This window comes from Sciurus vulgaris (genome assembly GCF_902686455.1).
Source record: "Sciurus vulgaris genome assembly, chromosome: 1".
NCBI lineage: Eukaryota > Metazoa > Chordata > Mammalia > Rodentia > Sciuridae > Sciurus > Sciurus vulgaris.
The window spans coordinates 20158539-20172561 of NC_136461.1; the positions used below are offsets into that span (position 1 = coordinate 20158539).

The 14023-nt window shown below is 42.4% G+C and overlaps 1 protein-coding gene and 1 long non-coding RNA gene across 12 annotated transcripts in view; one reads left to right on the forward strand and one right to left on the reverse strand.

The window, feature by feature from the left end:
• Window positions 1-4571, forward strand: part of LOC306646751 — a 65531-nt gene extending 60960 nt beyond the window's left edge. The window contains exon 2 of the long non-coding RNA XR_013759957.1: window positions 2673-4571. This is a non-coding gene — a long non-coding RNA (uncharacterized lncRNA). The remainder of the gene's footprint in view (window positions 1-2672) is intronic.
• PTAFR (platelet activating factor receptor) overlaps window positions 4053-14023 on the reverse strand; it is a 31554-nt gene continuing 21583 nt past the window's right edge. For 4 of the 11 annotated variants that reach the window (XM_079115054.1, XM_079115049.1, XM_079115046.1 and 1 more), the window contains 2 exons: window positions 9525-9599; window positions 4053-7124 (listed from right to left, as the gene is read on the reverse strand). In XM_079115054.1, coding sequence (XP_078971180.1) covers window positions 6050-7078 — 1029 coding nt within the window. In that variant the 5' untranslated portion in view covers window positions 7079-7124; window positions 9525-9599 and the 3' untranslated portion in view covers window positions 4053-6049. Of the gene's footprint in view, window positions 7125-9479; window positions 9600-9700; window positions 9721-10095; window positions 10177-14023 lie in introns of those variants that run through there. The other 7 variants (XM_079115052.1, XM_079115053.1, XM_079115047.1 and 4 more) reach the window with 5 other exon arrangements.

Consider the following 14023-nt stretch of genomic DNA (forward strand, 5'->3'; position numbering starts at 1 on the left):
AATAAGAGAAAAGCCTGACTAGCCACACTCTGTTCCTCTCTACAAAAAATACAGGGTTGCACAACATTCACTTGCAAAAGTGGGTAGGGGATGCACATACACACTCACGTCCACACATATAAAAAAAGAAACAAAAGAAAAACAAATCTTTTCCAAGCTGTTTTAAGTATTAAAACATCTGAGCCAAAACGAGTGACATTAGAAGTTATTGTATAATTGTTGGTCATTTTGCAAGTAGGGACTGAGATGTCCCATTACCTATTTTGGCATTGCTGGCCTATAAACTTTCTAAACCTTTAAAGTGTTTGAGTTTTTAATTGGGATGTATGTTCAGTAGTTTATTTTGATAAGTTATGTGAGATCTAAGTAACTTGTAATATAGGAGACTATTCTTCCTCTTAAGGATCATTTTCCAGAATATTTTTGTGAATATCTAAGTTTTTGAAACAACTAGGACATAATACAGTAAGGTTTCATTACAAAATTAAATGCCCTCTAGAGAGTATTATTGAATATGTAGTCGTTACAGAACCACACTGAGTTACGGCTGCCAGCCCTTCTCACTCCTGAGTAATTTGCCTTATATACCAACCCTTCCATTTCTGAGGTTCAAATTAGTACCCCAGAAATCCAGAATGTATTATTTGCCATGTTTTATTTTTTATTATAGATTGGTAACAGTTGAAAACTCTTAAATCTCAGATGCCAGGGGTCTACTATAGCATCAGTAAGTATTTAGCAGAAACTAACTCCATAATGAATGGAATTCAAATCCACACATGGTTTGTTCAAGCACACTTAAATGTCTTTTTTAAATATAAATACTTGGATGACGTTTTCTTTGTTTTAATATATTCATTTGCTATACCAAAAACAAAAAAAAAAGCAGGCAGGGGAATGGTATGGCCTGGGGTAAGAAGGGAGACTGTGGGGAACACACAATCTATCAGAACAGCCACAACACTGAGTAAGTTTATTCTGGTCTACGCATTGTCCTGAGCAATTCTAATTTCACAAAACCATTTTTTATGTCAACAGCATAATTATTCCCATATTACAGATAGAGAAATAGGCCCAGAGAAGTTATGTATCTTGCCCCAAATTGTAGACTAGCAAGTGGTAGAACCAGAAATGAAACCCTGGTTCTGGGCCCCAGAGGCCATTTTATCAACCACTCTAAGACACTTCACAGGCTTTGGAGTCAGAACTGTTTCAATTCCAGTTCAAATGACTTGTGAATACCTGATTACAAACTCTCAAGTAATCTGAGAGAAATTCAAACTAAAAATAGGATTTGACATCACACCTACCTGCAATTTGAAAGTTGGATAATGCCAAGTGTGGGGAGGGATGCAGGGAAATAGAAAAATTCAAGTAACTATGGAAGAGTCCCTGTGGGACTTCAGCCTGCCTGGGGAACACAAGAGACCTCAAAGTGGAAGACAGAAGTAGCAAGGTGGAGGCCTCCACTACCTGCTGTTCTGTCTTCTGCCCCCACACCCACCAGCCTGCCTCAAGGGACTAGATGAGGGTTAAATCACATGGTCAGAAGGAAGGTGAGAAGGGAAGGGACACTGCTTTCTGAGGAAGATCTAGGTTTCAATATTATTCTGCCAGCTCTTTTACCTTTACCAATCTCTGAGCTTCATTTTACCCATATGTAAAATGGGCATGAAAATAACTATTCAGTAGGGAGCTTTTGAGGTAAGTGCTCAGTGAGACAAGATATGTGAAAGTGGCAAGCAAATAACTGGTGCCCAGTTGATTGAAGAGGTCCCCTTCCTTCTGCACCAAGCACCTGGGAGGTAGCCATTGTGTCTTATTCAGTCCACTCAAGTCCTTGTTTATTTTATTCTTTAATGTCAATAAAACCACCTATCTTTCAGGAAAGGTATAAGGTTTCAGTGAGATAACAGATTTTTTTAAACGGGTTAGCTAGGCATGGTGGTGCACATCTGTAATTCCAGTGGCTCAGGAGGCTGAGGAAAGAGATCACAAGTTTGCGTCCAGATTGGACAACTTGGCAAGACCCTGTTTTATTTTATTTAGTAAAACAAAGTTAAATTTAAAAAGTGGGTGGGGGTGTAGCTCAGTGCTTATCTAGCATGTGCAAGGCCCTGGGTTTGATCCCCAGAATTGCAAAAGCAAACAAACCAGGTGTTTGTTGGATACTGGATGGATGGATGGATGGATGGACAAATGGGAGGTAGGATGGCTCACTGGAAGGATGTCAAGAGGATCATGATTTGTCCTACAGAAATACAAACTTTGTGCAAAACATAGGTGCTTTACAAGAGGCTTTTATTGTATCTCTTCATGGCCTTAGGTCTTTAGCACAGATTTAACATACATGAGTAAAAATAGGTCTAAACATGCCCAGTTCTAGTCACTGTGACCTGCACTTACCACTCTAGCATCTGTGACTCATCTTGACGAAGCCAGGTCTTGTGTGAGCCAACAGTTCACCACCCGAGATCTCGAGATCTTGGTGGTTTCCTGAGGCAATGGAGGAGATGGGGAGGGGGATGGTGTGTGGAGTGCAGAGTGAGCCCTTCCCGATGCACAGGGTGCCTTGGAAATCCTAACTGGTGATGTTTCATAGAAATAATTACAACTCAGCTTTTCCAGCACCCCTGACACCACTGCAAAAAGAAAGATGCAGGACTGGGGAGATAGCTCAGTTGGTAGAGTGCTTGCCTTGCAAGCACAGGGCTATGGGTTCAGTCCCCAGCATGGCCAAAAAAAAAAAAAAAAAAAAAAAAAAAAGATGCAGGTGAACAGCCAGCCCTGAATGCTGGGAACTTCTGTGATAACTGAGCCCCCGCCGAACCTCCCTATTCCCCTTAGCAAAATGAAGGGGTTGGACCCTCCCAGCTCCAAAATATTCCAAACCTCTGAGAATCCTCTCCATCTTCCATTAAAATATGGACTTTGGAAGAACATGTATTCAATTTCTTCCCCATTTGTCCTCACAGGATCTCTTTAAACCCATTAAAGTGCATACGTGTATATGTCAGTGTGTGCCTACGCTACACCCTGGAGAAGCCACCCTGTTTGGAGACAGGCAAGTATGAGTAACTGGATACATAGATGATTAAAATCTAGTTCCTGCACCACAAGATAGGGATGATAGACACCGAAATGGATTGACCCCAGTAATCATGATAATTAAGGCTATAAAGTTGGGTCCTCCTGGCCCTAAAATGTTGCCTGGAGGAATTTGGGGAGCCTGCCTATAGAAGGTGTTCTGGGCTAGGTCACAAAGGAAAGGTTCCTGAGGTCACAACCAGGCAAGACTACGGGGGCAGTAGTGTGGCTGTACGGGGGTGGTGAGACCTGAACTGGGGCATGGCTACAACCTACTGCTGTCATTCCTCAGGGTTCAAAGGAGATTGATTCCAGGACCCCCATAGATACCCAAATGCACAGACACGCAAGTCCCCCATATAAAATAATGTAGTTTTTGCATATAACCTATGCACATCTTCCCTCATTTTAAATCACTCTAGACCACTTATGATACTTAATACAATATAAATGGTATGTTAAATAATTATTTTACTGTATGTTTAAGTCATAATGACCAAGAAAAAAGTACATGTTCAGTTCAGATGCAATTTTGTTTCCAAATATTTTCAATCTTCAGTTGGTTAAATCTGGGGATGTGGAACCTATGGATACAGAGGGCCAACTGTATACTCCTTCACATCCCAGGGCCCTGGCTGGGCATAAGATTCTAACCTGTGTATTGGACAACATCTTGGGAGAAACAAGGGGGTAATCATAAGTTACCCTCTCATGAACATCAGTTGTTCTTTACTGAGCAATTGCTGAATGCAGATCCTGGGCATTATCCACATGGCAACAGCATTCACTGAGGTGTGCTATACAAGTCACTGGGCCATATGTAGTAACATCAGATAGAACACAGAGCAACATTTTTCTAGTTATGTTTTCATGCTTACATTGACCTTCTACTTGTAGCAGGTGGTATTAGTTTTCATTTTCAATTTTTAAAGTTTTTCCTTTACAATAAACATAAATTCTAAAAATTGACTGCAAGAAAATATTTATTAAGTAAACACCCAGGTGATAAATCAATACTGCAAACATTGCCAACACGATAGGCAAATGACTGACATTCAGGAAACACTGTGCAGTAGCATATAAACATTTACTTCATTTGGGACTTTTTGGGTTGCAAGTAACAAACCCTATTCAAATCAGATTAAGCAAGATAAGAGAAGATATCCTGACAAGGGACTCTCATAGGACCCAAAGGAAGAAGTACAGAAGAGAACCAGCAGGCCCCTGGGAGCACTGTCCCCTCTTCCCTTCAGGCTCCTATGGTTTCTCTCTGGTCTTTGCTCTGCACATCTTCTCTCAGAGAGGAGCTATTTTCTATACTACACTCACACAGTGGCCACCCCAGGCCCTGCACACACAAACACATAGACAAATTCACAGCTTCAGGGTTTGCATATCTTCCTGCAAAGCCTGAAACAGCATCCCTGAATCTAACGCCCACCTCTCATCCTTTCAGCTCCATCAGGAGAACTGAGGGGGTCAAATTCTCAGAAAAGGGGTGACTCTGGTATAAGCAGTCACCCTGATCAAGGGGTGACTGCCTCGACACTCACTGCTCACAACAACCCAATAAGGTAGGGTTTACCCCACAGGTAACAACACAAAGAGGTAGAAAATAGACTTCCTGGTTCCTTGGCAGGAAGTAGCAAAGCCAAGACTGAACCTGGGTCTGTATGATACCAAAGTTCCAGTATCCTGTGTTGGCTACCTGGTCACCTCAGCTAGGTCCAGTCCAGAGCTACCATACCAGACCTAAGTAGGTGACTGACTAAATGGGAGACATTTATCAAAACCAGCAAGCCAGTGCTTGCCTAGCAAAGCAGAAAGAAGAGTCAGTTCCAGCTTCAAGGGAACACTGACTTTAAAGAGTGAAGATTCCTCAGGAGTTCAGGGCTCTGAAATCCAGAGAAGCCTCCTTCAATCCCTTGAATCTAAGGCCACCATGTTCACACAGCAGGTACTTGTCTCAGGATAAGAGATGAATATCATTGGAATATACTTGCCAAAAATCAAAAGCAGGTATACAGAGATCCTCAAGAGAATCTGACACCTGCCATCCCTTAGGACTGTAATTGTCCCTTCCACCTCCTGGAGGCTTGGTTAGGAGGGACTTCCCAGAGAGCAAACAGGCTCCTCTCATGCAGAAGCCTCAGGCTCTTCCTATCCTAAGTGCTGTTCCAATAGAAACTTCTGGACATCAAGGTGCCCTGACCTGGACAAACCCAAATTTTGTGTGGGTGGCTGCTCCATAGAAGGTACTTAATCAGGGGCTGTTGTTGAGAGAGAAAGATGAATGAGGTAGCCATCTTTCTCCCACTCATTCAGAGCTAAGCCAGGCCTGAGGTGAGGCCTGAGCAGAGAGACATATACACCTCAGGAAACAGGCTCCCGTTCTAGTTTTTTATTGTTCATATTTTATCTTCTCTGGTTGCCATTTGAGACACGGGCTGCTGGGTTAATCAGAAGATTGCACTGAGCCACTTCCCCTGAGAAGTGTCATGAAGGCCTTGTGCCTGAGGTTGGAAAGAGGATGGCACATCCTACATCAAGCTCTGCCTCAAGAGACAGTCCCTTTCCCAAATACCCACTTTCCTCTTTAGCACTCAGGAGTCATTGCCCAAAGCTTTCGGCTGTTGCCCCAGTGGGGAGAACTGGCGGCTCTGACTCTGCCTCCAAAGTCTGTACCTGCTCCTGATACTCCTCCTAGACCCATCGGACTCAGAGGCGCAGAAGTTCATCAGCCAGTTAGCATGGTATATGCACAAAAGTGTATGAGGAGCTCATCTGGCTCTGGATTTTCCAACAGTCCTGGGCTGCTGTGATCCCTGCCTAAGTGAGGTTTCCTCCAAGCTTAATGGTCTGCCACTCCCAGGGACTAGGTGACCACAGCAGATATCCCTTCTTCCTCCAACTCAATCCAGGAAGTCTATGGAAGAGAAGATTTGACCACAACAAGCAGGGACTAATTTTTGAGGGAATTGACAGAGATCTGGTTGATTGGCACAACCACTTCAGTTCCTGTGTCAGTGGTGGCCCGGGAGCATTTCCGGCTGCTGCGCATACTGTAAAACTGTTCAGTGAGGTGTTTGCGGAACTTCTTGGTAAGGAAACAGTAGATGACAGGGTCTAAGACACAGTTGGTGCTAAGGAGGCAGAGGGTGACCTGATGTGCATCATTAATAGCCTGGTGGAAGTTGCTGTTCTGGAAGCCCAACTCAGCCAGGGTCCAAGGCAGCTGCACCACATGGTGGGGCACAAAGCAGATGATGAACACCGCCAAGACCGTGCAAACCATCCACAGTGCCCGGCGCCTGACTTCAGCATTATGCTTCTGTTGCACCGGCTGCATGAGTAGCGTTCGGATAATGATCAGGTTGCAGAAGAGGATGATGAGGAAAACCAGGAAGAAGCTGAACACTATGAAGATGTGGATGACAAGGACCGGCACGCTGCCCTTCTCATAATGCTCAAAGCAGCGGGTGATGTTGCCTGAGCTGGCCTTATCGGTCACTGTGTTGGTGGAGTCCAGGACAAGGAAGTAGGATGCAGCAGCCACAATAGCCACCCAAATGACCAGGGACAAATAAATGCCACGCTTGCGGGTGGTGGCCTGAGCAGTCTTGATGGGCCGTGTGACTGCCTGGAAACGATTATAAGTGATGACCCCAAGGAAGGCCACGGAGCAGTAGGTGTTGATGAAGAAGAAGCAGCCAGCTAGATTGCACAGGAATTTGGGTAGAATCCAGTTGCCCTGGTTGTAGTAGTAGGTAATCCACAGTGGCAGCGTGATCAGGAAGAGCAAGTCGGCCACAGTGAGGTTCACCATGAAGATCTTTATCTCATTTAGTTTCTTGGAAGGATACAAGCGGGCAAAGACCCATAGCACATAGCCATTGGTGATGACCCCCATCACAAAGATGATGCTGTATACAATTGGGAAGAGAATGTATCGAAACTCGGAATCCACATGGGAGGAGCCATTTGGTTCCATTGCTCTGGGTTGGAAGGGTCAGCTGATCATAGGGTCCTGGCTGTGCCTAAAAGACCACGCAAAGGTATTGGTTAATAAAGAACCAAGAAAAGACTATCCTGTTTCATCAGTTCCAAGACTCCCTGCCATGGTTTGAAATGATGGTGTCTACTCCAAAATTTGTGTTAAAACTTCATCCCCAATAACATATTAGGAAGTGTGGCCTTTGGGGAGTGATGAAGGTAAACCCCTCATCAATAAGATAAGTGCTCTTATGAAAGAGTTCAGAGTTGAAGGGTGCATTCTTTCTTGACCTTTCCATCTCTTCTACCATGTGAGGACACAGTGTTCAAGATGCCATCTTGGAAACAGATACCGTGCCTCAATACATAGAATCTTTTTTTTAATTTATTTTTTATTTGTTCTAATTAGTTATACATGATAGTAGAGTACATTTTGACACATCATACATAAATGGAGTATACTTCTCATTCTTTTGGTGGAACACATAGAATCTTGACCTTGAATTTCCAGCTGCCAGACCCAAGAGAAATTTCTACTCTTTACGAATTGCCCAGTCTCAAGAATTTTGTTATAGCAGACTAATAAATTTACATATTCTAATTTTGCATATTTTAAAATTCTAAAATCAATGTCATCTTCCAATTAATTGGCAGCATTTTTTCTTTCTACATAAAATATTGTGCTTACAAATCTATTTCTAGTCATAAAATACATAAAAGTTCATATCATAAAAACTTTAATTTTTCTGATAAAATGTAAATATTTTTCTATAGCTGGACTGTGAAATTAAAATTTTAAGACCTCCCAAGTATAAGGGACTACAGGCATGTATCGCCATGCTTGGCAGGGGGCACATATTATGTTGCTTCCCCCGAAGCAAAACTGCTAACTTCTACTCTCCTGGGATCTTTTTCGTTCCTCAAGGTAGTCCTGCCATGTGATCTCAAACCTCCAGGACAATAGTTCTCAAAGGTCATGCCATAAAATTAGGAATAGGGGATAGAATCCAGGAGAAAACTATTTTCACAATAATACCAAGACATTATTTTCCATTCCACTGTATTGACATTTGTACTAATGATGCAAAAGGAATGGTAAGCAAAATTGCTGGCTCCTTAGCACAAATCAAGGAAATGAGACCAAACCGTACTAGGAGTCACTGTCTTCTTCATGGCCAGGGCCTTACAGTGTAAAAACAATTGAAAAATAAATAAAAAGTCAACTTGACTTCAAAATGTCCTCCATAGCCAGGTGTGGTGCACAGCCTGCAATTCCAGCTACTTGCAACACTGAGGCAAGAGGATGTCAAATTCAAGGTCAGCCTGGACAACTTAGCAAGACCTGTCTCAAAATCAAAAGTAAAAAGGGCTGTGGGGGTGGCTCACTTGCCTAGCATTTGCAAGGCCCTGGGTTCAGTCACTAGTACCACAAAATAAATAAGTAGATTAATTGATTAATTAAATGGACCTTCATAAAGTGAGGAAAGTACTTATTTTGTTCAACTTTAGTACACATAATTAATATTTGGTATGTGAACAGGGAAATATACATGAAAGACTTCTATAGCACATGGAAACAAAATGATGGCCAGAAAACAGCACTTCTGTGATTGTTAGAGTTGTGAACCAAACTTTCTTTCTTCGTGGGTCACCTTCATTAAAATGTCTGACAAGCTTGTGGTTTTTCAGATGCGGGAATCTGGCAGACATTTTCTCATATATAAATGAAGTGAGCCCGTCACCTCAAATGATAGGATTGGTTGCCAATGATAAAATTTGAGTGTTCAAGGGACAATAGGAATTTTTTGGTATCTACCAATATGAACTTCACAGCTTTCTAATACTTAAAGAATTTTCTAGCTGAACATGAAATTCATCAGTAGGGCACATGCTTAGTATACAAAAGCCCATGGGTTCAATACCCAGCACCAAAAAAGTAAAATAAAAAGAATTTTCCAAGATTGCCAGAAATATTAACAAATGCAATTTTTATATTATATAATGATAGGTTGACATTTAGAAGACCTGCATAAATCACTGAGCCAGTATTTTCCAAATGATCAAGGCATGATGTTTTGAAATTATGCATGGGTTAAAGATTCATTAAAATGGCAAAATAAACCAATATACTGTAGTGTAAAGGGTTACAAAAAAATCATGGAAACTGGGCACAATGATGCACACCTGTAATCCCAGTGGCTCTGGAGGCTGAAACAGCAGGATTACAAATTTGAGACCAGCCTGGGCAATTTAGAGTAATCAGTCTCAAAAATAAAAAATAAAAATGGCTAGTTCAGTGGTAGAGCTCCCCTGGATTCAATCCCTACTATATAATATATATGTAACATGCATATAAATATAGTTCATGAATATGATTCACATTCTACATTGTAACTAATCTTTAAGAAATTACCATTTGTGCCAGATGCAGTAGTGACACTCACCAATAAGCCTAGTGATTTGGGAGAGTGGCAGGAAGATTACAAATTCAAGACCAGCCTCAGCAACTTAGCAAGATCCTGTTAAAAAAAAAAAAAAGTCTGGGGATATAGCTCAGTGGTAAACTGCCCCTGGATTCAATCCTTAGTAAGGGAGAAAAGAATAGAATTAAATAAATTACCATTTGTGGAACTTTGATGTAGTATCAAAGAAGTGTCACCAATTATTTGAAAAAGCCATTAAAACATCCCTCCCTTTACAAGTACGCAGTTGTATGAGGACAGATTCCTTCACATACTTCAACCCAAACAACATATCACAACAGACTGTGGAAGCAGATATGAGGATCCAGCTGTCTTCTATTAAGCCCAATACTAAAGAGGTTTGTAAAAATATAAATCAATGCTAGTCTTCTCCTTAAATTGCTAATGTTTTAGAAAATCTAGTTATTCCCCCCCCCCAAAAAAAGTTATGTTAATATGGAAGGAATTTATTAGTAGGTTTTTAAGTTTAAAAAGAAAATGTTTAGCATGTCTTAGTTTTTGTTTTTAATATGGTGAATATTGACAGATATACCTTGTCCTACTGGGTATTGAATCCAGGGTCTCGTCCATGCCAGGCCAGTGTTCTACTGCTGAACTGCATTCTCAGTATGCCCTTCATAATTTTTAAGGATAAGAAGGATTACTGAGAGAAAATCTAAATATTGCTGCTCTACACTCTCAGCTTCCCTTTCCTTTAAGCCCTCATCTGGAACTCTCATACTGTGCAGAACCCTGTACCTAGGGCAAGGAGGCACAGCTGGCCAGCCCCGAGAGGGGCGGCAGTAGGGCAGCCCACAGCTGGGCAGGGCTTTGCTTACTCTAGTTCTTTGGAAAAGACATGACCCTTTCCCCCAACCCACACAGTAAGTGCCTTCCTCTTCTTCCCTGGGTTTTCCTCCTTCTTTGGGCTCTGGCTCAATGGGGTGAGGGCAACTATCTCTGAAATATTTCCAGCAGAGGGCCTAATTCAGGATATCATGGGTCCTGCCCACTGTGCCAGGCCTGCCCAAGTCTTTCCCTCAGGGCAAGGGATGGGATAAGGCAAGTAAAACACTCACTGGGTGCAAAGCTTAAGGGGCACCAAAACTTCAGTAATCAAGAGAGAAAAAAATGTGTTTTCTGGTACTGGAGATTGAACTCTCAGTAAAGGGCTACATCCCCAGCCCTCTTTTTTTTTTTTTTTTTTTTTTTGAGACAGGGCCTCTCTAAGTTGCCCATACTGGCCTTGAATTTGCAATCCTCCTACTTCAGCCTCCTGAGTAGCTGAGATTATAGGTATAGGCCATTGTGCCCAACTGAGAAATAATACTTTAATGCAATATTCTACTTTTTAAATTTTTTTTAGTTGTAGATGAACACAATACCTTTATTTTATTTATTTTTATGTGGTGCTGAGGATCAAACTTAGTGCCTCACACGTGGTAGGTGAGAACTCTACCACAGAGCCACAACCAGTCCCTTAATTTTTAAAAATCCAAAGGAGTATTGCAGATTCTCTCTTTTTCCTCAGACTCTAATATGGCTCTGCCTGGCGCTAATTGTGATCCTGCCTTTAATGTTTGATATTTTGTTCATCCTGAATTTTTTTGCATTAATTTTTAATTTTTGTATTTTAATATCACCGTGTGCACATGGTATACACACCAATTAGCCCAATGCACCTGCCTAGCAGTGGATTCACTGCACAAGCACTCCTGGCTCCAGGATCTGAGCAGCATGCTGAGGCCTCAGAGAACTGTTCTGGGCCCTGCCCTTGCATGGCTCACAGACCATTTTGCAAAGAGACTCAGAAACAGATAAGCAGTAAGTGCTCTGATGATGGAGGTAGCAGGTGTCCTGGGCATTCAGAGAAGTTGTGCCCAGCCCAGTCTTAATGGTGAGGAGTGACCTGGGATGAGGGAAGATGGAGAGCTGGACTGATGAAGAAAGGAGAGAAGAATCCCAGGCAGAGGGGACAGTGTGTGCATAGTCCTGCACGAACAGGAGAGGATGTACCTTGTTCTGAGGAACCTTGTTCTCAGACCTTCAACTTGGTGAAAACTGAAAGTCTGAGGGAGGTAAGGAGAGAAAACGCTAAAAAAAGTAAACATTGGTCAATCAGGAAGGGTTCTGAATGTTGGCTTAAGTAGTAAGTACAGAAGTTCCTCCACCAAAAGTTGGAAATGGCATAAATGAATATTCATTTCATACATCCAACCTAGCTCAGCAACATAGCACACTCTTAGAGTCTTGGCGGTTTCCTCTTGTGATCACAGAGCTATGACTCACTGCCACTGCCCATCATAAGAGAGGATCAGGAAAAGATCAAACATACTTCAAAATCTGAAGTATGTTTTCTACTGAATAGAAATTTTGCACCATTGCAAGACTGAAAAAATCTTAAATTGAGCCAGTGTAAACTGAAAGCCATCTGTACTTTATTTTGCAGAAAATGGGGAAGCACTGAAGGATTCTGAGCATGAAAAAGACAAGGCTGGATTTAGATTTGGGGGAAATGGGTTTGACATCTCATATATAAAAAGAATAAACCCCAGGGGCTTCAGGGCTGGGGTTGTGGCTCAGTGGTAGCATGCTCACCTACCAAATGTGAGGCCCTGGGTTCCATCCTCAGCACCACATAAAAATAAAAAACAAAAATAAAGGTATTATGTCCACCTACAACTAAAAAATATATTTTAAAAAGAGCATTAAAAAAACCTAGGCACTTCAGATCAGAGGCAGGGAAACAACAAACAGACAATCCCAATTTTCTGGAAGGCCGGAGGTCTGGCTCTGGCAGAGTGGATAGATGTAAATGGACATTGTCATTTATTTGAGAAATTTGATGGACAGACATGGTGATACTGATTGAGAGAAAGGGAGTAATCAAGGACAGTAGGTTTTGGGGCCAGATGACTGGTGCTGTGGTGTCTAGCTCCATGGAGATGAAGGAATAGCATGGGGGGGAGAATGAATTCATTTGGAGATATTCATACTTGGGGTGCCTCTGAAACATCCAGGAAGGTCAGGTTTAAACTCCCAAGAGCCTAACATCTTAAAAGACTCAAGGGAGGAGACACCTATGGAGATGGCAGAAGCAGGACAGAGAGGTGGGGAGAGAACTAGATCTACCATGCTGGAGATCTAACGGAAGAAAATTTCAAGATCATGGGATCAAGTGGTCAGTGTGGAAAGCCACAGGGAGATCAATAAACAAAAAAACAAATACTGGATGTGGCAATGTGGAAATCCAACTCGTGTGATCAGAGGGAGAACAGCTTCCAAGGCTGAGGTAAGGAGCAAGTGAGGGGAGAACAAGGGGAATGTCAAATTCTCATGTACTAAGTTCAGTTGAGTCACCAAATGCTGGACCTTGTTTGGATCCTGATTCAAATAAACCAACTGAAAAAAAAATCTGTTTTTTAGACAATTGGGAAAACTAAAGAACAGACTAAGTATTAGAATTAAGATATTAGCTGGGCATTGTGGTGCATGCCTATAATTCCAGCAACTCAGAAGGCTGAGGCAGGAGGATCACAAGTTCAAGGCCAGCCTCAGCAATTTATCAAGACCCTGTCTCAAAATCAAATAATTAAAGGGGCTGAAGATGTAGTTCAGTGGTATAGTACCCCTGGGTTCAATCCCCAGAACTGCAAAAGAAAAAGAAAAAAAAAGAAAAGAAATTAGCACTAGTGCTGAGATGTGGCTAACCTAAGTGAAACCGGGGATTCAAATCCCAGCATCATCCCCAAAAAATTAATGTTAATTTTGTTAGATATAATAGTGAGGTTGTAATTATTTCTAAATCCTTACCCATTAGATACACATACTGAAATATTTAATGATGAAATTATATACAATTTGCTTTACTCCAGGAAATATGTGCCTGTATGCCAACCTCTCAAAATCGGCTTCCCACGAGCCCCACCTGGAAGAATGTGCACTCAAACCTGATTCTCATTCCAGGGCTTCACGTGGCCCCCACAGGAGGCCCAGGAGAGGCGGGTTTCTTCCTTCAATTACAGGACTAGAATCAGGGTGGGGGTCCTTGGTGGAACCCCAGCTTTCCCAAAGCCATTGCCCTTGGTGTCCACAGGACCCATCACCCCGGCCCAGCCCACTTCTGCTGCCCTCCGTCCAATCCCAGGTTCCTGGGCCCCATGTGACTCCCTCTCCCTTGGTCCTCATGCCAAATTTAGTGCCTAGTTGCACCTTGTTGATCAACAGAACCTATGAAGTCACCCAAAAATGTAACCAGCGAGTCTCCTCTGGGTTGGGGCTTACACCTGTGTGCCTTTATTCTTGCTGTTTCCTCTGCCTAGGACATCCCTCCCTCCTTCTCTTGGCCTGGCTGACTACGGAACATCCTGACATTGCTCAAACCTCAATTCCTCCAGAACATTTTTCTTCAGTCTCCTGCCTCCTACCTACCTGTCCCCACCCCCAGGCCTGGTTAAGTGCCTACCCTTTGGGTTTCCTCA